The 23,162-nt window shown below is 36.6% G+C and overlaps 1 protein-coding gene across 7 annotated transcripts in view; it reads right to left on the bottom strand.

Moving 5' to 3' along the window:
* Window positions 1-23,162, bottom strand: part of FRY (FRY microtubule binding protein) — a 261,215-nt gene that overhangs the window by 106,101 nt on the left and 131,952 nt on the right. For all 7 annotated transcript variants that reach the window (XM_068930110.1, XM_068930115.1, XM_068930112.1 and 4 more), the window contains 12 exons: window positions 22,598-22,651; window positions 14,027-14,166; window positions 11,979-12,069; window positions 11,485-11,564; window positions 11,280-11,360; window positions 9,083-9,251; window positions 6,477-6,569; window positions 6,283-6,381; window positions 3,641-3,742; window positions 2,087-2,190; window positions 1,697-1,805; window positions 656-742 (listed from right to left, as the gene is read on the bottom strand). In XM_068930110.1, coding sequence (XP_068786211.1) covers window positions 656-742; window positions 1,697-1,805; window positions 2,087-2,190; window positions 3,641-3,742; window positions 6,283-6,381; window positions 6,477-6,569; window positions 9,083-9,251; window positions 11,280-11,360; window positions 11,485-11,564; window positions 11,979-12,069; window positions 14,027-14,166; window positions 22,598-22,651 — 1,209 coding nt within the window. The remainder of the gene's footprint in view (window positions 1-655; window positions 743-1,696; window positions 1,806-2,086; window positions 2,191-3,640; window positions 3,743-6,282; window positions 6,382-6,476; window positions 6,570-9,082; window positions 9,252-11,279; window positions 11,361-11,484; window positions 11,565-11,978; window positions 12,070-14,026; window positions 14,167-22,597; window positions 22,652-23,162) is intronic.

The following is a 23,162-nucleotide window of genomic DNA, read 5'->3' on the forward strand; positions in this document are numbered from 1 at the left end:
AATGGATATGACTGTGTAATACTACAAGATTAATGTGGACATATTTTATGAGACAATATTAAATGTTTTTTATTGTTTTCTTGTTTTTTTACAGTTTCTCAAATTCTGATAATAGTTTTCTCTGGGGAAAGCACTAGAAAGCTGACTCATTAAACACTAAAACTAGTGGCAATTTACATGGTCAAAGTGATAAAACTCAGTTTACCAGAATTTGTTCTTTTTTGTCGTCTTCAGTTCTTTTTCATCGTGTGTTCTTTTTCAGTAAAAGTATATTTTGAAAAAGTTGAGATTGCTAAAGAAATGTATTTTTATATTTAAAATAGTTTAAGGCATTACACATATCAACAGCAGAATGATAAGGAGATAGTGTGGTCCATAGTTTTATTTCTTTCTCTCTTTTCCTTTTTGCTTTATGCATTTGCACTACTTCACATTTGGCAATCTTCACGGAGGAAATGTGAACCAAGCATCTACAATGTGACATTTCACAGATCAAAGTCCACAGATATATTCTGCCAATAAATCAAGCTCACGATTTTGCTTTAAACTGGATAAAGGTAAAAGCATGCTTAGAATGTAACCAGAAAGCAAACATCGCACAACATAATATATACAAACTCAAAGGAAAAAAAAAACCCACAGATGCACGTCATACCTCAGGGTTGAGACTGAAAGCCTTTGCTGGTTTTCCAACACAAAGAAAGTCAAAGATAATTTCTTTCATTGCAAAATCCAAACGTTCCTAAAATAGAAAAAATATTGCAAATCATTGTACTGCTCATTTTTGCCACTTATTTTCTTTAGGGCAATATAATGTTGAAAAACGGTTTAATCAGGATTTATTTAAACGTATGGAAAACCAGATTTTCAGAAGTATGCAGAACACATTATCACATCTAAGCTTTCAGCACTGCTGTATGTTGACAAATTCTGAAATTCTCACTACTTAATTCATAGTATTTAAATAGAAAATGAGCCATTTTGGAAATAAGGCTTTTAATTATTGCATTTAAACTATGGTAATTACGTTACTAACATGTTATTTCATATAAAAGAAGCTTATTCACAGATGGTGCTGTTCGGGGAAAAATTTAAGCATCTGTTGAATTCATTCCTATTCAGAGACTTTATTTTTAAGTATGTGCCTAAAAGCTTCTGCTCAGTGGGAATGTTTTCTGAATTGAAGTAATAAGAGAGATGAAATTTCTGGCACTGAAGGAGAGTTTATTTTAGCAATTCCCATTTGCACTGGTCAAAACTAAGTGTGTCGATTACATGCTGAACTTGGTTTTCCTCTGAGTTACTGTTTTAAAAGCAGTGTAACTTCATTGTCATATAGAGTATGACTGATTCCAGTACCATGACAAAATACGGCTCATTATTTTTAGCTTTGTTCACAGTCAGAGCTGGGCAACAAATGCATTTTCTGAATTGCTGGTAATTCCAAAAACTGACAAAAAAGCGCACTTGAGTTGAATTGGAAACATTTGTATTTATTTTCAGTAGAATGAAAGTAATCAAAAACTGTTAGTAAAAAGAAGATTTCAACAACTTAGTGCTTAATTTTGTCCTTGCCTAGATACTGACAATGGGGTAGCAAAATGTAACATAAAAGAAGTTTATTCATTCATTAATTCGTTATTAGGAAAACAAATTATTCATTATTTGGAAATGCATACACATGGATCTCCCATACCTGTGCAATAAACTGTATTATCTTCACAAAGATGTTAAGAGGCATATCTCTTGGCACAACACCACGGGACCCTTTCGGGAAAAGTGTTGTGACAATAGTAATAAGTCGACTGTAAGAGAAGGAAAAAAGCTTCAGGCACATTTCTGGTCATTGCAGTGATACTGGCAGGTCGACCTTATTCAATTATCACGAAACATATGTTAGAAATCCTTCCCATTTAGAAAGTCTAGAATATATTTTCTTTGCAATGAAAAGATAACATGGCATTTTGTCCTGTTAGTTTGTTACAAATTTGACTGAATTATTTAATTTCATTACTACATTACCATGTCTTCACTGGCAACCCCCAGTCTACAAGGCGTGATTATCATTACAAATATAGCAGCTTACCTTTGGGTAGCTGTGTTGCTTTCACATTTAATTCTGATCATGTAAACCCATAGTAGTCTATACAGAGATTCCAGTGCAACTCGAGCCATTTTGGGGTCTTTATTCTAGAAGAAATATATAATGTAAGAATAAACTTCAAGCACAAGTTAGAGAGGAAGTTCTGCACATTCACTCTTAATGAATGCAAAGGTTTCTGTAAAGAAATCACAAAAGGCTATCACCTCACAACTCCTCAATACCCCATTACTGTAGCTGCAGGATGCTTATATTGGCCTACCTTTCCTAGTAATACTTAAGTTAGCAAAAAACAAAACTATCAATTTGGTATAAATTAAATATGCGTTATGATTTAAAATCTCTATTTGTAAACTAACTCAATTTGACTCTGAAAAGAAAACCTCATCTTCAGTTAATTCTGTCAAGGCAAAGGCTGTTGCTCTATGGTGGAGACTTGGTATGAAAAACATAAACGAAAAATAAATTATTATGCATTGCACACATTAAAAAATGAAAGGATAAAAATCTACGCGTGCATGCTTAGATCGCTTGCTTAATGTGGCATCTGGGATCCACTGGACTGAACTGGGTTATCTGTCTGAATTGCTGTTTATTTTTGGAAACTTTTGAATTAGTACAAGACTCTGGCTTTTCGATCTTAGGCAGCTTTCTGTTTCAAACTTTGGATAACAGATCCCCTCCACAGTTTGCCTCTGAGCTGAGACAGTGGTTGCAAATTCTACCTGTGCCTCTTGCAGAGGCCTCTGAGCCCTAGGACCATTGAGTGGCAGTCCAGAGACTCTTGCTTTGAGCCATTCGCCTCAGTGCTCTGCATATAATGGCCTTTTCAGGCAGGCCTGGGCCATCCTTTTGTATGGATCCACCTTAAGTGTGGGTGCAGAATGGGACATTAGTTACGGCATGAGTAAAAGAAATATGGGGAAATAGTAGCCATAACTAGCATACAAGTATTGAACATTATGTATTAGTCAGGAAACACAGATTGTAGGGGAAAGAGAGTCTTGAACTTCAAAGATCTGGCAAATGGTAAAGGAACAAGGACGGATAAGAAAAAGAACTTCAAGTACTCAGTTTAGTTTTAGAGGGTTTTTTTAATGAAACTTAGACTGAAACAGGCACTGGAATCAGTGTGCTGCAACTCGCTACATTTTGAAAGAGGAGTAGGAGGTGCTCTCCTTGAGAATGCCTTTGTAGAAAAAAGACAAGCTAATATTGGTTCGGTTTTGCTCTGTCACTCAAGCTATCAACTTTCATCAATAATCTTGTCTGTTGTGCAGCTGTTTGACTCAGGCTTGGTTCAATTAATAAAAACAGGAGAAATTCAACTTAGGGTAGAAGAATACATTTTTTGTTATTGACAAAACCTGTACAGCTAAAACATTTGTAGTGTCAGGGGATAAAATTATGGAGGGAATCAGATAATATCAATAATCCAGCACAGTCACCTAAAATGGATTTACAATAGTTCAATAGTGCACACTGTGTACTTAATACTAACAAAGTTTTACTACAGTATTAAAAACAGAAGACACTAACCTTGAGATTGGAGAGGCAGTTGTTGAGGAAAATATGCCATCTGTTTAAAAAGAATTGCTTCTGACTGACACAAAGCAGGCATGTTACCAAAGGATACAAAGCCTAAACAGGAAATGGATGATGATACCATGTTATTTGCATGCCAACATAACATTAAACTAATTTTGGAGAACTACTGTGAAGATTTAACTCCTCCATTTTCTGCAATACATATTAGCCTACATAAACATATCATTAAGTAGTACAATTCAAAATGAATATTTCTCTGAAGCTGTTATAGATTATTTTATGGATGAACCAAAAGTCTGTGTACAGCAGTTTAACAAACACAAGGATGGGTCACAACTTCACAGTCTCACAGGCCTAATTTCTGTCAGTTAACTCAGAAATCAGAGCACGGAAATAACTACCCTGTAATATTATCAGAACAGGACCCACACAGATTACTGGGAGTTGTGTATACTCAAATATTATAATAGCCCTCAAAAGCTACAGTCACAACATTTATTTGGAGATGTATCAAACACCCGACTGAAGTGTGTTTAATTACAGGCAATGTTTAGGTCTGCTGGTGGGACATCTTGTGAACTGGAAAATAAAAAGAGGCAAAGGAGAAAGCAGAAGCTCAAATATTGGAAGTTGGTCTCCTTGTTGACACTTAACTTTGTTTAACATTCATCTTGCAAATGTTGGACTAAATAAATTAAGCTAAAAAGTACCTATTAATTTTGAAACTGATTTTGCTGTTTCAGCCCCTTTTCTGTTTCAGTTCTCATGTTCATATACCCAATCAGGACTTAAAAACTATTAATCAAAAAAATAAGGTAACTTTCTGTATGTTAAAAAAACAATCATTCTCAAAATTAATCCTATAGTTCTAACTTAAGTCACAGCTCAAAGGATAAATACAGCATAAAAACCAACTTCCAACCGTATAATATACAACACAGATTGCCTATAGCCAGATTAAACTCAATTTCTTGAATAACTAGCAAATGTACATCTAATTTTTACTTTTAAAACCTTAATGCAAAAGAATACATAAGCCAAAGGAGAATAAAATCTTCTTACAGAAGGATTTCTTAACAGATTAACATTATGACTATCATAGTTGAATACTTGATAGACCAGTTACAGAGTCTGGCAACAGCCTGAGAGTGATGCATCCCATCCGAAGACAGAGTCCTAGGACAGAAGATACCTCCTGGAGGTTCCTAATTCTCTATGTTCACTAGGAAGAACAGCTTCAATGACCAGCTCAGACTTTTAACAGGCTTTTAGATAGAAAAATGAGGTGAGATGAATCCCCTCCATCCTGCTTGCAACAGTGAACTAGTGATTCACAAAACACTGATCCTGGAACAGAAGGTCCTCCTCAGACTCTAAAGAGCGTGCTTTCTTCCTGGAAGCCTGAAAATACGCACTGCAGCTATTCCTGCCAGTTGTTTGCCTTTCCCCTCCTCCTCCTTGCAATGTTTGCATTTCTAATCACACCCTCACAAGAATCTATTCTATTTTGTCACTATTAACTATGTAGCCTCCTGTGTGGTATGTGTAGACAAGCAATCAAACACGGAGCCCCCGCTGTGCAATCCTTTCTCAAGCACGTAGCACTGACTTTGGCAAGCAGAGCCACTAGGTCGGGAAAGTTCTATTTAGTGTAAAAACTGTACAGCAAAGCTCTTACCCCGCTGTAGTTTCAACAATGTTTTAGCAGGACAGCAGAGTGGAATAGAGCCACATAAATACAAGAGTGAAATTGGAAATCCATCTGAAGTCTCCCATTAATTTAAACCGGATCAAGACTTCACCCCAGGGGAATGCTCTGCCTCTCCTCTGGAACTGCGCGAGGGCTGACGCAACGGTGGCAGCAAGGACAAGCACACTTGTGCAATCCCTAAAAAAGGTTTGCTTGTACTAGTGACTGGCATTTGCTGGGAACAGGGAAGTCTTTTCGACTTTCCCATAGAACAAGGAAGGATGAACACTAACTTTCTTTACTGAAAAGGTCCAAGACTTCAAAACAGATTAGCTAACGCCACAGTGCTGACGTGCGCTGACCCAGTTGGAGAGACAGAATGCTGAAGGCGGCCAGCGTCAAACTGACTCAGATCTTCAGTTAATTCAGATCAACTCATGCTTCCAAAAATACACTGCTGTGCCACTGTTCGTCTTACAAGAAAAAAATGAAATAGAGTAGCAGCACGGTAGCCAAGTTACTGATTTAAAAGGGCATGTGTTATACATATTTTAGTTCCTATAACATACTATTTCAGCCCTGTGAAAGAGTTGTTCCCACATGCCTCATTTGTTCTCGCTTGACAAGCAGCAAACTCTATTCTTTCTCCTCTCCTATTAATGGTTGTGCATAGTAAGTATGAGAAAACCTAACCATTTAATAATCATAAACCCAGATGCTGAAAACAGATCTTTGATTCAGATTGATTTAGATCATGTTTTGAATAAAATAAATAAAGTTAATTTCTGTAAACACAATAACCTTTTCCGGAAATAAAAATGTACTGGTTATAAAGTCAAACACAGAAACAAGTTTTGCAATTAATTCTGGGAATTTTCCAAGAGTCTTGCTCAGAGATAGTTCTGATGAAGAATTTTAGTCTCTGCTTCTTAGGGTTACTAACCAGTGAATGCTTCTTTCGTGAGGAAAGTTCAAGTGTTGTATCATACAAGCTTTCCACAAAGTTCCTCAGACAGGGGACATTCACTTCATTTTTTACAGCCTAAAAGAAAACATCATGTTAATAACTCATTATTTCACAAGCTGTTTTATCTAATTTAACAAAATTATGCAAACAACACAAAAAAATAAACTCACAGCAGCTACAGGGACAAGAATTTCAACAAACAGTCCTGCCAATGCATGCTTGATATCTTTGTCTTTAACTTCAAGGAAATAATGTGCACATTCCTAAAGCAAAACAAAACAAGAGAGAAACATAAATTGAATATCAGCTGGAACAAAGACAACCAAATGTTTGCTGAATGCGTATCATGTGTTATTGCTTATTTCTATCTTGAGAATCCCACAGAAAGCATTTGATTTGTGTCTTAAGTGCTAAATCTGCATTCTGCAGTAAGCACAAAGCAGGACATAACCCCTGAAACAGAGCAAGGATCTGTTGCTCTAACCATGATAACTCAGAAACTCTCCACTTACTCCAGCTGTGCAAGTTGTTGCTTTGGGGAGGGAAAGGGACCTGGACTCAGGGGCTGAACTCAAGGCTTGCCTGCTTATATGTTCAGGAGCAGGAATAACAGCCCAAAAGGCTGCTTCACATAATGCTCTGGAGCCACACAGGACAGAAAAGGAATGTAATTTTCTGGTAAGACACTCAAGGTAAGGAACTCTAAATATTTTGGGAAAAAAAATCACTGCTGGATACATTTCAAATTAAGAGTCAATACAGAACTGTGCTATGTAAGGGAAGAAACCTGTGATTCAAACCACCACAATTTCTAGCCTACAACCGAGAGTAGAGAAAGTAGAAACATGCTTTTGTCCTAAACACGAAGGAGCTACTATGCACATAGCTGTGCTGCTTAGGAGTGGGGACGAGCAGATAAGCATCTGCCCACTCCTGCGTGTCTGTACAACTTCTCTGAGAAGGACGACAGAATCATGCTGTTCTAGTTGCTTTTTCCATTCTGGTCCAAGGTGCAAACAGGCACTCTCATTACAAGGAAGGTCGCTTGTCCTTGCACATGCATGCAAAACAGTTTACAATTTAGCCCATGCATAACTTTTCCTGACTACTTTCAGGATTCTATACGTTCATACATAACTTCAGTCACTTCAGCCATGTATACTCTGTAGCTGACACCCTTATGCAAAGATAGTAGTCTTCCTGGGTTTCTTCTGCAGTCAGTGGTGAAAGACAGGCTCTTCTGGAGCCTCTGGAGCTCGCTCCTGAGATTAGCTCCCCCTTCAGAAGTGTCTCTCTATTAGAGAAGAGCTGGTGTGACAGAGCTTCTGGCTCTGGTACTGCACTTAGGTACTTAAACTAACAGGTAGATCACCCACATAATCAAACAGCAAGTGTATTTCATCAAACCAAGCAAAAACTGATTTTCCTACATAGACAGCGAATCTTAAGACACATTGTAGTACATGTAGGAATTAATTTTGTGTTCAGATACTCTAGTGATGAAGAAGGTGGAGACCATTTCCATCCAAATTTTGAGCCTACTATATGAGAGCTTTGCCTCTGATTTCAACAACAGTGAACACTGGACCCCAACAGTGCCTTACCATCAGAATACAATGACATTCATATTACTCATGTGCACTGAACACACACTACTTTGATATTGCCAGCTCTGAATAACTTATATGAAGTTAACACAGAAGAAAATGTATATTCATTTACTGAAACGGTACTAATGTGGACTTGCTGCTTCAAGGTAAGAAGAATAACGAGCTGTTCCTATGTTGTTAAATATGTTTTAAAGCATATTGGAAAATTAAAATATTACCTGATTCCTACTTAGGCTTTACAGACATGGCTGTGTGTATCTGTATGCATGTGCATTTGTATTCCAGTGTCAAATCTTTACTTGTGGGCATCTAACATTGAATATGGTTATTTTTCACTAAGTAAAAGGCATCAATAAGCTGAACTTAACACAGAGGTTTATCTAAAACATTCATTTTAGCAGTGGATGACTGTGTACATACCCAGCAGCCATGACAGAGAACCCAAGAAGACAGAAGGGAAAACAAGTTGGGCTAAATAAGCATGCTAATGGGAATGGGGCCCATCATATAACTAACTAGAAATGTGGAATTGTAAAAACGTTTAAATATAGAGGATTTTCTTTCCTTTTACAAAACAATGTAATTTGTTAGTTTAAAGCATTCATGACAGACTAAGCTCTGTATTACTGGTTCTCAAACTGGGTGGGTGCAGAACGCACCCCTTGCGGGGGGGGGGGGTGAAGGGATGGTGGAAGGAGACAACAAATCCAAAGGAAATTCCAGCCAGCTTTTGTTTCTTCCCTCCTCATTTCTTTGTTTCTTCCTCTGTGTCTTTCTCCAGAAGAAGTTTCTTTCCTCTCTGGCAACTATGTCAAGAGTGGAACAAGTGGAACATTTACTTTGGAGGCTGTGTGCAGCTGAGGGGGGACTGCTAGGCCACGTCACAGGGCTGCAGGTTGCCAGGGGGTTTACAGAACCAAATCTCTTTCTGTTGGAGGGCAGGGTATGTGGACTTGGGGTGTAAGACTGATGAGAAGTTAGTAGGCAGTGATATACTCAGGAGAATGGAGACTGTCATGCTGAGGTTCAGAGCAAGAGGAAAGTAGTTGTACGTATATTTATGTGGGAATGATATCTGGGAAGTTTTCCAAAGTATTACAGAAAAGATGAAGAGGAGCTCAGTCTAAGAGGTCTGAAAATCACAGTTCTGTACTTAACAATTTTACCTGCATAAACTGAAGAGAAGCTTCAAAGTCCTCCACAGGATACATTTTAATGCGAAAGAATTTCATTCCCATTATGAGACTGATAATACTTTGAACCACATATGGGCTTTGTTCTTTATGTCGTAGCTCTTTTAACTCAGCCATGAATTTCTTCTTTACAGCAGGAAATCTATGAAATCGTATTTGTTAGTTACAAAGCAGTATAATTGATTTGAAACATATTGTAAGGTACATAAATGGGGAAAAATGTAAAAAAGATTCAACTTTGGTTGTGAAATATCATATAGTCAATGTGAATAGATTTACTCTTATGTGACGTTTACATATTAGCACAGTCCTCAGTAATTCCCTCTCATATTTCCAGTATTTTTTCACTCGTTCCTCATTTGGAACACTGTTGTTAACTTCCGGCTTTGTTACAGTCAAATATGAATAAAGATGATTTTGCTGGTGCACATAAACATTAGGTCAGGTTGACAGCATGGGTTGTTGGAAAAGTGCTTCTCTTTCTCCTCATGGTATGAGTGAGCTACTTCCCAAATACAATAAACTCAGGAAAATAAAAAGGTGTACAGCCTGATCTTAGTCCCTGTGAATAACTGTATCTTTCCGCTTATTTTCTTACCATGCTCCTTTTTTATGCATGAGCTAACAGCATCACTAAAATAACCCATCACATGTTTTTTGAAAATTCAGGATGAAAGACTTGTTTAAAGTACCTACAATATTTTCAAAAGCAAATGCTTAAATGCTAACCATAAACATATTCACATAGGCAGTCCAGCCTTCAGTTTTTCCTAGTAGCCACTGCAGTGTCACTTAAGCATTAGGTACAACTGCAGGGGAAGGGTTTGTGCCCTTGTTTTGATGTCTTTTGAGGCACTATCCATCAAAAAAACCATCTAAAAAAGTCAGCCAACAGGACCTCCTGTCTCTGCTGAGACAAAATGAAAAGACTGTCATTTTCAGGGGCAGGTGTAGCAGATAATGCATTGTTACCACCTCTGATAGGGAACACACCAGAGTTGGAAGAAGTAGGTTGGCAGGAGGAAAAACTTATACAGGTAGGAACATCTCAGCCAGGCCCTTCAGAATTGGAGGAGAAAAAAAAATTATCTCCTACTTCCATAGAGAGAGCAAGCGTAACTGTTCATATGTACTGGACTGAGCTCCATCAGAGGACACCCAGTTTCAGCTCTGGAAAACAACCTAGCGTTTCAAATATTAATGCTTCATCTGGTTCTAGGGATTTTTTGCTGTATCAAGAAAAGAATCTCATCTGTTTCACCAGGTAACCCAGTTTCCTAGCATCCTTTCCCTTAATGATTATGACATCCTGGAGTAGAGAACAGGCACCGTCTGTATTTTGCAGTCAGCTTGAAGCTCCAGATCCAGAGGTTAACTCACGAGTTCACTTTGACGAAGCAAATTTAGAAGCCCAGGTAAGGCCTTAGCTGAAGTATGTGAAAGTTGTGTGATTTCCATGAACTCCATGGCTACTGGCTAAAAAACCTAGCTTGGCTAAGTTGCTTGGTTTGATACAGCAGACTCACTGTCACCAACACCACACAGTCAGGAGAGTGAGATTCTTGACACAGGCAGTGGATTTCACCCGTCCGATTGCTTTGTGTTGTAAGTACATGATGAGATGTTATATTGGATATATGAGTTTCGTCATCTATCTGCTTCCTGATTCAAAATTTAAGATTCAACTCTATAATGTGTTATATGTCATTATTGTACCATCTACAGCAAAAAAAAAGGAAGAGGGATTCAGAAGCAGTTGTATTAAGGTCTAAAATGAACTAACTGCTAAGAGTTTTTAAAATGTCGCTGCAATGGAGTATGTCCATTTTTAGATTTGATATATTAAGAGAAAAAATAGCATACAGAAAAAAGATTAATTGAAATAGGTCTCTTCAACCCTTGGGGCTTTCCACAGATGCCATCAATGAGACAAGAAGAACAATGCTGTTGCGGTCTGGTTGAATTTATTCAGAATCACTTGACTAGATGGAGAAAGCCTGCGATTTTCCCTCGGTTTCTCTGCTCTAGAACGTCTGAGTGAACAAAGGGCCAATGAATTGAAATTTACTGGCACACTTCTTTTAAGAAAGTGAGAAAATCAGAATATCCACATGCTGACCAAGTATAAATTCTCAGATTTTCTTTAGGTAAGGTATTAAATTATACTTACTTTGCTTGAGCTAGAACACCTATCACTTCTGCATACAAATCTGCAACAATATGCATATTTCCAGTGTTAGGACCAAGGTACCTGGCATGAAATAAGAAAATTGTGTTTGTCAGATGGCTGGGAAAGCAGGCTGCTTAAACCACTACAAGTAAACAATTCAGCAACTATTTCTTGCATAGCATTTTGGTATGAAAAAGAGCCTTACCCTTCTTTATATTTAAAGTGCTTGAAAGCCAGGTTAATAACATCATGTACCAAACTGTCTATTACAGGATGGAGAGGAATCTGAAAATACAAAATAAAACATAACTGGTATACATATATTAAACTTTAAGCTGCATATACTAGTGCTAGTATTACTCCTGGCTATCTTCCCTACACAAATATTTTACCAGCTGAAGTAGGTAGCAGCTAGCTAATGAAATACCTGAAATGAGCTAGCCATTTAAAGTTTACTTAGTTGAGGATAAATAGTTCAGCTCCAAAAACTTGGCAAAGTGAAATCTGTATGAACACAGAATTCTATGTATCCTACCTACCTATATGTGCAAGAAAGAACAACAATAAACAAACAGGCAGGCCAGGGCTCATGTTTTTATTACGCTCTTTAAGGTGGCAGCAGAAACAAGTAAGAGTCTTGAAATTAAGTTGTAAGACAAAATACTCAGTAATTTCCATTATTTATGACTTACTCCATACCTGTTTCAAAACTTCTATTAATACTAAGGAAAAAATAAAATCAATAGCCAGATCTCTTCTTTCCATTAAATAGTCCCTCTGCTGTTCATCACTGCAAAATCAAAACAAGAAACACAATGTCTATGAGATGTGCCATAATTCATATTATATGCCTTCTTCAGTTAACATACATAGATGGCAGTGGATTGTATTTTACTTTTCAAACTGTAGTCCAGCATTTAAAAGAGTAATGTATTGATATGCTCATAAAATATGAGAAAATAGAACAAATCCAACTTGTTACATTCATCAATTTTCAGATGTTGAAATGCCACTCTTCATTTCTCCCCTTGATTTTTTCCAGCTTAAGATCTACACAGTACTCTTTCAGGAAAAAAAAACGCCAAAACAAGAAAATTCTGATTCTGTATTCTAACAAATTGATATTATATTTCAATTTCACTGCTGATGGCACTGTTTAGACAGTCCTCAATTACATTTTGGAGGCAAACAGAGTAAAATATTTTGTGCTATCAAATTCAAATTTAGACACGTTGGATTTGAAAACTGCTATAAAAAGTAGTGGTTGAGGATTCATAAACTAACTACATAGTCTTTTAAAAACTGTTCTAGTGTTATTTTTTAACTTTGGCATCATTTGTAAGATGTTAAAATGCATTCCTGGTGCCTAGCAATACAGAGGAATAAGTAGCTTACAATACAAGTAATATCTATTTGGATCACCTGCTCAGAGTTTCAAAGTACATTGCAAACATGACATGAAATGAATACTTCTTTTTGTAAAATAAAAGCTTAAAGGGCCAGTCCTGCAGCCTCACCGAGGCAAAGCTACCACTGATTTAAGCAAGACTTCTGAGTAAACAATAGATCCAGCACAATTCTTACACACATGAGTACTTCATTGATTTCAGCTGTACTCATGTGCTTATAATTAAGCATATACTTAAGAGCTCTGCTTGATCAATGATAGAATAAAGTATTTTCATTTTGGGTTTTCGTTTCACATAACCTGAGAAACAGCTGGTTATAGGCTCTTTTTGTAACACTAATTAACAGAGTGGCCCCATTACACTGCTAAGCTGACTTTCAACTAGATTCTGGCTGGTGTTCCTGAAGATATCTGTATCTGAGCTGGTCTCTCTATAACAGGCTCCTGTAATGGTCAATGGAGAGAAAGAGGCACTTTAAGGCAAGGATTCATCCCATTCAAAAGCAATCATCTAATTGACTTCCAATGACCATAAAGAGAGCCTGAAGAGTCTGATTCAGGTAGACACCTACCTTGTAGATACCTAAAAATAGTTCCTAGCCTTTCATTCCAGTGGCTATTGCCTTGCTGGATTGGGATCCTAATGTAAGGAATTGCCAATGTGTTTCCAAACACCAGGTCTGCCACTGTTGATTCTCATGCTGTTTTGTTAGAAGTGTGAAAAGGTAATACCAAAGCATTCAGAGAAAATGGAGGTTAAAAAAATATACTTGTAGTAAACACTCAGACCTCAGTATAAGCCAAGCTCAATTTGCTGCCTCAGCACTGAAGAATCACTGATGTGGGAAGAGATCAAGACATTTGCTTTTGGCTTTTTATTTTTGTTTGCTTGTTTGTTTTAAGAGCTAAGTAAAGCTTTGTAAAGCTCTTGAACTGATCTAGAGTTTTCTGGACGGAGAACAGGTGTGTATGAAATTCTGTGACTAAGCAGAACGCTGCATCTAATAAAATAAATCCTTCCAAGTGTCAGAGAATTACTGCCTGCTCACAAGAGTAAAGCAGATAGATAGACACAGTTTATAGAAGTCACTATTCAAATTACATTACAGCATCCAAAATGGCAGTCAGAACCAATATTTGAACTAATAGGAGCATAATTTTAAATAGTGCTTGCTGCACTCCATCTATGTAAAGCTGAGAGCAGAGTTCCTGAAACATGCAGAAAAAGGTGAGAATAACATTCAAACAACTAGAATGCTACAAAAGATGACTGGTGAAATGTAATACATTTTACCTTCGAATCTATCAATAATGCATGTATACATATTAAAAATTATACCTTTTGGATTTAGTGCTCGTTCTTGGTCTGTACTCATGAGATTCATCTTCTATGCCATTTTGTCTTTTATACCAATCAAACAAAGTGCGCAGAATAGAGGGTAGGCAATATTCTGAAAGGGAGCTCATTGAGCTTATTACCTAGGGGGAAAATACAACAAATCAAATGGTGTTCAGACTTCCTCTTCTAACGCATTCAACAGTTAGATATGTTCTTTCTTAGTTTCATCTCTTCTCCAAAGTCCTAAATGTGTGCCACGAGCAGTGAATTAATATTCTGATTTTCCTGTTAAAACATAAGCAGAAATGTAATGTGCTGCATTTCAATAGCATGTCTTTCCAGTGATGATACTAAAATGCATTAAAACTATGTATTATACCTATTTCTATCTATTATAACATACCAGGGAACTTTTATTTGTTTGTTACATACTGTTGACAGCCATGGAGTTTGAACATGATATAAGGAAAGGAAATGTATGGACCAGATATACTCTCTTATGGGTTGTATCTGACAGATGGATGCCCCTCTTCAAGCTCGTGATATACTGAGAAAACTCACCAACTCTGAAATATCTTAACCAAGTGAACATACAGATGCTTTTCACTATTATTGTATGTATCTTTATGTGTATGAATAAATAAAATATTTATTATTTAGTTAAAACTCATTCTTTAAAAGTTCCTGATCAAACAGCTCTAGTAGCATACCGGTAAAGAGCATTACTGCTCACTCGGTATTAACAAGCCACCAATATTAACATTTCACCAAATACAGACATGTCATTAAACTGAACTATGACTTAAACTTTCTATTGCAGGAAACCATACAGTTGCAGTACATGAAAAGATCAAAAGCTAGGCTAAAAAAAACCCATTATTATCCAAGAGGATTATATGTGTGTTGTAACTGAATGTTCACGGCCATAGCATTTGAGTACTTTCTAGGAAAAGAGAATAACATCTATTTAAAACAGGAGTGAATTACTGACCTAGAGATTTGTGACCGCTTCAAGATCCTGCAAGGCCTGATCCTGCAAAGTGCTGAGTAACAGCAGCAAAGGGCTGAAAAATGTACTTCATGTCAAGTACATTGATTATGTCATTAACTCTTGCCAGGTTTACCCACCTGCTTGAACTTAAAATGCCATGCATGTTTAAAGGCTTGTGGAAGAATAACAGGAGAGTCTAATGTCTCATACAAGATCAAGCTCACGTGAAGTCTGTGACTAAGATAAGAGTAAAGCTAGAAGACCAAGCACCTTAAATACTATTTTCAGACGCTACCAAGGCCTTAAATGACAAGTTTTCTGGAATGACAGCTAGTTCATATACATAATTGATCTCTTTTGCTGTTTTCAGTTTTTCAGCCTCAGAACTTAACTAATTCAGTGATGCATGGTCTAAAGTTTATGAAATGTTTTTAGGATAAAGTATTATCATTTTGACTGTAGTTAGGTATTACAGCTTAAAATTAAACAGGGAGCATTAAAGTAGAAAACTGTATCAATTGCATCTGTAAAAAAAAAAAAAATCTGTTTCTATAAAAGAACTACTTTAGGAAAGTATACAGGTTTTCAATGCAGTGTTTTAAATATATTGTATTACCTGAAATGTAGAATAAGTTGCTGTGGAAGATAGCACGAAGGCACTGCCTGCAGCAGTGACAGGAGGCCTTTCCTGAAGAATTACAGCAGCCCAGGCCAAATTATATCAAAGCCTTCAAGCATAAGACACTTAAACACTTAGAAGACATAAATCATCTAGTGTCAGTGCAAACTCCTACCCCCTACCAACTGAGGACACTTAGACGTTTCAACTTAGACGTTTCTCTATTATTTTCAAAAACTTTTTTCGAAGTTGGCACAGTTAACTTGTTAATTATTTGGTGTAAAGAAACATGATTTGCTAGGGAAGAATATAAAACCCAGGAAGGACAACAAGAGTTTTCTGAGAAATGAATGTATTTTTAAGATCATGAAAAGCTCGTAAGTAAAAAATTTATAGCTGAAACCTAAGTATCTTTTAAAAGATCACAATATTTAACTGTAAGTGGCAAGCCATTTCAATCAGATCTTTCTGCATATTCTCTGAAGCATGTATCAATGCTGTTCTCTAAATCTCAACTACACTATTTCACTCGCCATAAAAAGTCTAAGTGACTCCTGTTAAATCTCCTCCCACACTTTCTCAGCTGAATTTACAGTGTGCGCCTTTAGTAGGGATAAAAGGTCAATATAACTTCTTTTTTAATCTTTCTGTCATTGCACTTTTAAGACAGGAAGGAAGGGTGGAATGGGCAAAGACCTGGCTCTTAGAGAACAGGAAGGGAGGGAAGTCTAGCCAGCGTGTTGGTTACTCAACCCTTTCATTTATTGCAAGCAAATCCAGGAGTGAGATGAATTCTAGCTCTGTGCTGCTCCTGAAAGGGAGTGCACAGATGTACAAATATGTCCTTGTTGTACAAATGATCATGTTCTTCCATCACAAATGAACTACCTACTGTATAGCTTCAGGATAAGGAATCTGCACAAGTACAGGGCTGTTCAAAACTTGTGTTCACAGAGCACTAACTATACTTTATGTAAATGCTTAATATTTATTTTGGACTAATATGCAAAGGTAAATTAAATGAAATTCTGCCCAGATAGTTTGCTACCATTTATGCACCCTCATAAAAGTCTTGTTATATTGTCAAAACATAAATATAAGAAATGTTTACACTAACAGTAGATCAATAGTGCTGATTTTTTATATTTCAAATATGAATTTCTATATTCTTTAACAGTAAATAAATTCAAAACTGCACTCAACTTCCAGCAATATCATTAATTTTTTGTCTCTGGCTTTTATTTATTTTTCATACGCTATCCATTTTATAAAGCATGTTAAATTTCCATTTTATTGCCTTTTTAATAAGGCAGATTGGCTGAATTTCATTTTTACATAGTGTTAGTTAATTTTTTGCAAGTCTATCATTTGCACAGTTAAATCAGATTCAAAATAATTGAATTGCATAGATTCAAAATAATTTACATTAGGAGAGATATTTTACATTTTCTATCAATGCAAAAGCAGAGTTGGATAGATGTTGTGATACCCACATCCATGGAATAATGTTTTCCCTTCATTCAACATTTCTTCCCCTTCGTGCATGTCTATAACAAAAACCATAACTATAAGCAACATAGGTACAAGAAAAATAAAAGCTGCAGTGAAATCCTTGCTCCTTGAAATCAACAGCAAAACTCTCATGGACTCCAGTAAGACATCAGGTTTTCATCTCCAATATATAAAATTAAGGGGATAAAGTTAATAAAATTCCTATTTCCAATACTCTAGAATGCGGTAGGGTGCAGGTGGAGAGATGTACTCCCCTAAACTCTAATCAAAGTAGCTAAATGCTATATTGGCTGTTGGGCCCTTTGAGACACACCTCATTTTTTTCTGCAAAGGACATGATTTATAAATTAGTCTACTTTAATGAAAAAAACTGTAAAATATAACATTAGGAGCAAACAGGGCATTTGTGTTTATGAAAATGTCATTTCATTTGCACCTCTGTTCTAAGCAATTTTTTTGACAAGTCTAGGAAGTTAAATGTCTCTGCAAATTGTTAAAGCTGATAACTCTTAAGTTGGACTCACTAGTTTTCATTTATGACCTTGGCTGTGTGAGTTAAAACACAAGTCATCATCATAATTTTTGTAGATGGGTAATTTCACCTTACTTGCCTATAAATTTGCAATGCTTATAGCTATTTTACTACCAGGATAATATTTTACATGAAAGCACATTTATTTCTAGTGCATTGCAAGTTCATTTCTGAATGTGCTACCTTTAATTTTGCCTTCTGATTTAGTTCTTTACATCTTGTTTCAACCCGAATCTCTGGGCAGAGGCCAACGGCTGTTGCTGTAGCCCCATCAGTACCATTTTTCATACTTTCTCTATTATGTGCCCCTTTGTTAGTGAAGAAGGACAATGCACAACGGGCAACGAAAGGAAAAACATGAAGAGGGCCAACTACAGTTATACACCTGTTAGGGAAAAGAAACAGACTAATGATGCTGATGGGATTATTCACATACTGTATCTAAAAAGTATAATATAGGATGGGAATACTGACTGAGCAGATTATTATCAGCGTATTATCCACCACCTTTAGGCTGTTATGGAAAAGGGACATTTGACCATTAGTATTTTGCCTAGTGTCTTATTTTATCTACATATATTTGTAGTTTCCACATTTTATTAGGATTACATTTTTATTTTCCTCTTCTTAGCTTGACCTATTTTTGACTTCTGTCTCCTAAAAGTATGTAAAACATAAAATGTTTCTGCTTTCCAGTTTGCATTCTCTAATCTACTGCACTTCTAAGAAGAGAGTATTATAACTAAAACGAGCACACTTACGCAGTTTATACTGCAGCTATCACAACAGGCACTTCATTCGGACAGTTTCACATGAAAACTAACAGTCCTGCTGTTAAGTATTCACATCCATGGAAGTGTGTAAGTATGGCCAAAACATAACATTCATGTTGTATTTTTATATGGAAGAATATAAAGCTGGTCCAGGCTTAAACAGTGCCCTTTTTCTGCTTCCAGTAGGGTCAATTCATAGAACATTGATATACTATGGCAAGAACAGAATATACATTATTAGTAGGGGCTGAGAGAAGACTAATAAAAATGTTTCCTTGGGAGAGGATAAGTCTCTTTTCTGGGGTAATCATGGTTTTTTACCCTAGCTTTTGATCTTTTCATATATTGCAACTTTATGATTTCCTGCAGTAGGAAGCTTAAGTCATAGTTCAGTAGTACTACGTTTAATAACATTTCTGTAACTGGTGACAGAGAGCATATTAATGATGGAACTGTAGTGCTCTTTCCCAGTAGGCACCTAGAGTTGTCTAATCAGGAATTTTAAAAACAGGACTTTAAATATATTATAAATATATAAAGCCATATATAAAAACTGTATATATTTCCCTGTATATATTTTCTTTACATATATGCACACATAGAAAGGAAAATATAGTCAGTGTAATTAATCCAGTTTGCAAGGAGAATAGTGGGATGTTTTGCATGTCAGGGTAAGTAAGATTACTTTGGAGTTCACGTGTTGCTCAAGATACTCTTCTGAGTTTGTGGAGGGCGATGCAATTGGCAGCCAGACAGAGCCCACCAGACGATATCACCGAGAACATGACATCTGCCTAACGAGGGTCACTGATATGGATGCTCAATACCCCGTTCCTGTAGCTGCAGGATGCTTATGCATTAAAAAAAGTGTGTTGATGAGAACCACCCCTTGAACTATGCCTCTGCACCATCGGGTCCCTAGACCCTGGAGCTATGACCACCATTGCAACTTGCATTGCTAAAAATGGTGTTTCAGAATGGGCAAAAAAATGCTTGTTCTCTGTGAGCCAGCGAGAAAACTGTTTAGGGGAACTAAAGAATATTTTTCCATCATTTCTAGAGATTTGGGGGCTTCAGTGTTAATTTTAAACTGGAATACTCAGAGTACCTAAAGTTCCATTCTGTCAATCTTAAGATATTGCAAAGCTTTGCATTGGCTGTTTTTTTCCACATCTGAAGCTGACCTGCAAAAGACATACAGTTTTTAAACTAGGTCATACCTTACTTTTGCTACCTGTTAATTTATCGACAAAAGATGTGGCTTGGATTCTTTTTAAATGTCTAGTGACTTAGTTACTTTAATTTCACCTATCAATTTAATTCAAATTAAAAAGAGAGAATTTTGATGAAGTCTTAAGAATTGGCTCTATGAAAATTACATTCCTTTGATAGTGTATCATTTTGGAAGCCTTAAAATTGCAACAGTCAAAATTATTAAATGCCTCTCCAAAATGCTTGTTCATAGGGATTTTCCCTCTTTTCCTCCCTCACTTCTGTATTAAAAATGTCTGGAATGTCATGCATGGCCTTTCCTGTTTTTGCTAAATGACTTTTTGAGTGTTCCAGGAATAAATGCCAAAGCATTTCACACCTTAACTGGAAGACAGAAGCAAAGGATTATCAACTTGGTTTTCCTTCCTCCCAAATGCTCTTTAAACATTTGAGTTTATTTATAAAATACATTCTTTGATCTGTTTTACTGTCTCTACTCTAGCTGAGTTCTAACAAATCTCTAGTGTGAACTACATTTTTTCCAATTAAAATCTGACTTGAATTTAGCCAAATTAAGATGATTTTGAGAGGTATGACCCACATTCTTGAGAGTAAGCTCATCAGTCTGGCACATTTCAAGTCCCACCTTCCAATCATGAAGCACTAGAAGACCTCAAAACGGTTGTACTGTTCAAGAGTAAAGCAATGTGACTCCTGAAAAGTGAAATGTTGCCAACAACTCAGGCTGAGGCAGACAGCTAGCTTGAAAATTTGAACCTGGAGAGTTTGTTTGGAAAATTTCAAGCAAATGACAACAAAGTCTTCTGACAGGAAGTCTAAAGCAAGCTCGGCTATATACTTTTCTACCAACTCCCCAGAAAGAGGTAGACAGGTAGGACTACATGTAGATACATAGTTAGAATTGTATATAACTGTCGTGTACAGCAAAAATTTGCTTTTGTCTGTTTTCTGTCTGTATCTGTTTCCCCCCACCCCAACAGTCATGGTCAGTTGCTACAGTTAGAAATACACAATTGCTTCACTCTAGAAAGCATTCACCATTCTCTCTCTCTCTCTGATCTCACTGATGTCGTTTAGTCTTCTAACTGCTCAGCAATAACTAGAAGAGGCATAAATCTTCTAATTCATCCTTGTAAGGGGCCACAGTTTGCCAAAGCATGAATATTTAATCAAATCACGGCCACCCATTATGCATAAAGTTATGTATTTGCTTAACACGCTGCAGAAACACTATCACAGGGTTTGCATATGGGCAGCTTAATTTGTTATTCTTTCCTATTTATGTCTGACTCTTTTCCCATAGGAAGGGAAAAAAAGTAAAAATCTGAAATTAAGGTAAAAAATACCACAAAAATTTTCATTAGGCAGCCAGGGGTACTCACAAAGCAGCCTGCTTAGCATACAGGAGCTGGCTTCCCTGCTGACTCTCTCTGTTGTTAGCAAGAGATGGGCAGGGAGCTCCCAAGGGCAAAGCATAAGTCCTACCATTGCTCCTGATTTGAACTGCCCTTGGAGAACACTCCTTCTGCCCAGAAAGAAGCTAGAGAAGAACCCAGGGAGCTTCATTTTGTCAGGCTAAAATTAGCAAATAAGGCTTTGTGAATGCCACCAGGGTCTCACAGGCACCTTTGCTTCTGGTGCAACACATCCCATGCACCAGAAAATACAATAAAACAAGTTAAATTCATTACAGGTTCTGAAGACCTACCCATACTTATCCTCTCCCCCAAAGTTAAGTTGATCAATACGGTACCCACAATTTGAGGTATTTGCCCAGCTGCTTCCAAAGTTGTCTCTGTTGCTGCTGCTTCTCCTATTTCTGTCCCTGTATTTCAGGCACCACCAGCAGCACAGTGGTGCTGGCAGTCCCAGCTAATGGTGACAATGACAACAGGAAGGTCAGTTGGTAGGAGCTGAGGCAGGAATGGTGGAGCAGCAAAGAGGTTAGATATTTAAGATACACCTTGAGTTTAGTCCTCCTCTTTATTAGGAGGGAGTTTTGGCATCTTTTCTGCAACTTAAATTCTTTAACAACTGTATTTCTGTTCCTAATCTTGCTTTGTATCAACAGGTTATTCACTTAAGAATTTTTTCTAGATACTTCATTTTTTCTAAGAAACAGGCTGCTGACAACAATTAATTCTCTGACAAAATCAGTAAAAAGTGTATATATTACCATTGTGCTTTTTCTAATACTTGGTGCATCTTCCCTCACATAATCCATTTATGGATTACCAGGTATAAATTTCATTTTATTAAATAAAATTTCATGAAATGTTTATTAAATTAATTCATAATATACATTCTATTTTAGTTTTCAATTCTTTTTCTCTGCTTGCCATTTTTCTGTAATTGCTATTTACCTTGTCACATATAGGCATTAATCCTGACAACTGAATTTATGCTTACGCTTAAAAACAGTGAGATGGCTCAGCCTATGTGAAGCGCCACATACACGTAAGTTGTGCTGGGTCACAGCTACAGATACAAAAAACACTGATAAGACAGAAGGCAATGACAACGATTCTGTAGGCCCTTTTATTTACCAAAAAATAAACTTCCATAAAAGAAATACCTGGGGCCACGAGCCTGTTTCAAAAATGAGATATTCTGAAAAGTTGAAAAGTTTGCTTCAGAACCTCCATCAGGTGAAACAGACAGGAAAGAATACACGTGTCCAATATGCTGAAAAAATCAGTAAGTCCTATGGCAAAAACATTAAGTTCGGAAACCATGGAAAATAAGGCTTTTAGACCGAGCACTCATAATTCTACTAAAATACATTGAAAGATTTTGCTTTTGTAGTATGCCATGTCAGCATTATAAGGACGTTAGACTCCTTTCCAAGTATTCAGTTTATAGCCTGAGAAATGGAAATCACAGAAATTAAGCAGTATTTGAAGTTTCTTACTTGATCAAACTGGGAGTCTTCTCCTCTTTGCAGAGATTTGGTCAGTGGCTTTTCCTAAAAGAAAATATATTAAATATACATTACTTAAGATTAATATTATCATATATTCTAGGAATTTTACTACTATTTTTCTGACACATTTTCACTCATATAATTTCCCTCTTGATCAACTTTAATGCTGGAGATACTATTATATGAAGAAGCCATCTGCACGCCTGTGAACTAATACGGAAATACTGTCTTTAGTGTCTTTCAAAGAGAGAAAACGATTATCATTTATTATGCCTGAGTTACTTGGTGTTCAGTCTGACAACTACAAATTCTTTCCAAATTGCAAAAAGCACCTAATATTTCCTCTAAGATGAAGCAGCTGTATTTAGCTACAGAATGCCTTCTTGTTACAGTACTGCTAGGCGATACAAAAATGTTCAAACATATCACATTACAGAGCACACTGAAAGAAAGGTGATTACAGAATAAGTAATCAAATCTTGTAAGCTGCATTTTTAATGAAGATAATTGTGGAAAAATGTATGTTATTATTCAAAAGAAATAATGTATTTTT

This window comes from Struthio camelus, chromosome 1 (assembly GCF_040807025.1).
Source record: "Struthio camelus isolate bStrCam1 chromosome 1, bStrCam1.hap1, whole genome shotgun sequence".
NCBI lineage: Eukaryota > Metazoa > Chordata > Aves > Struthioniformes > Struthionidae > Struthio > Struthio camelus.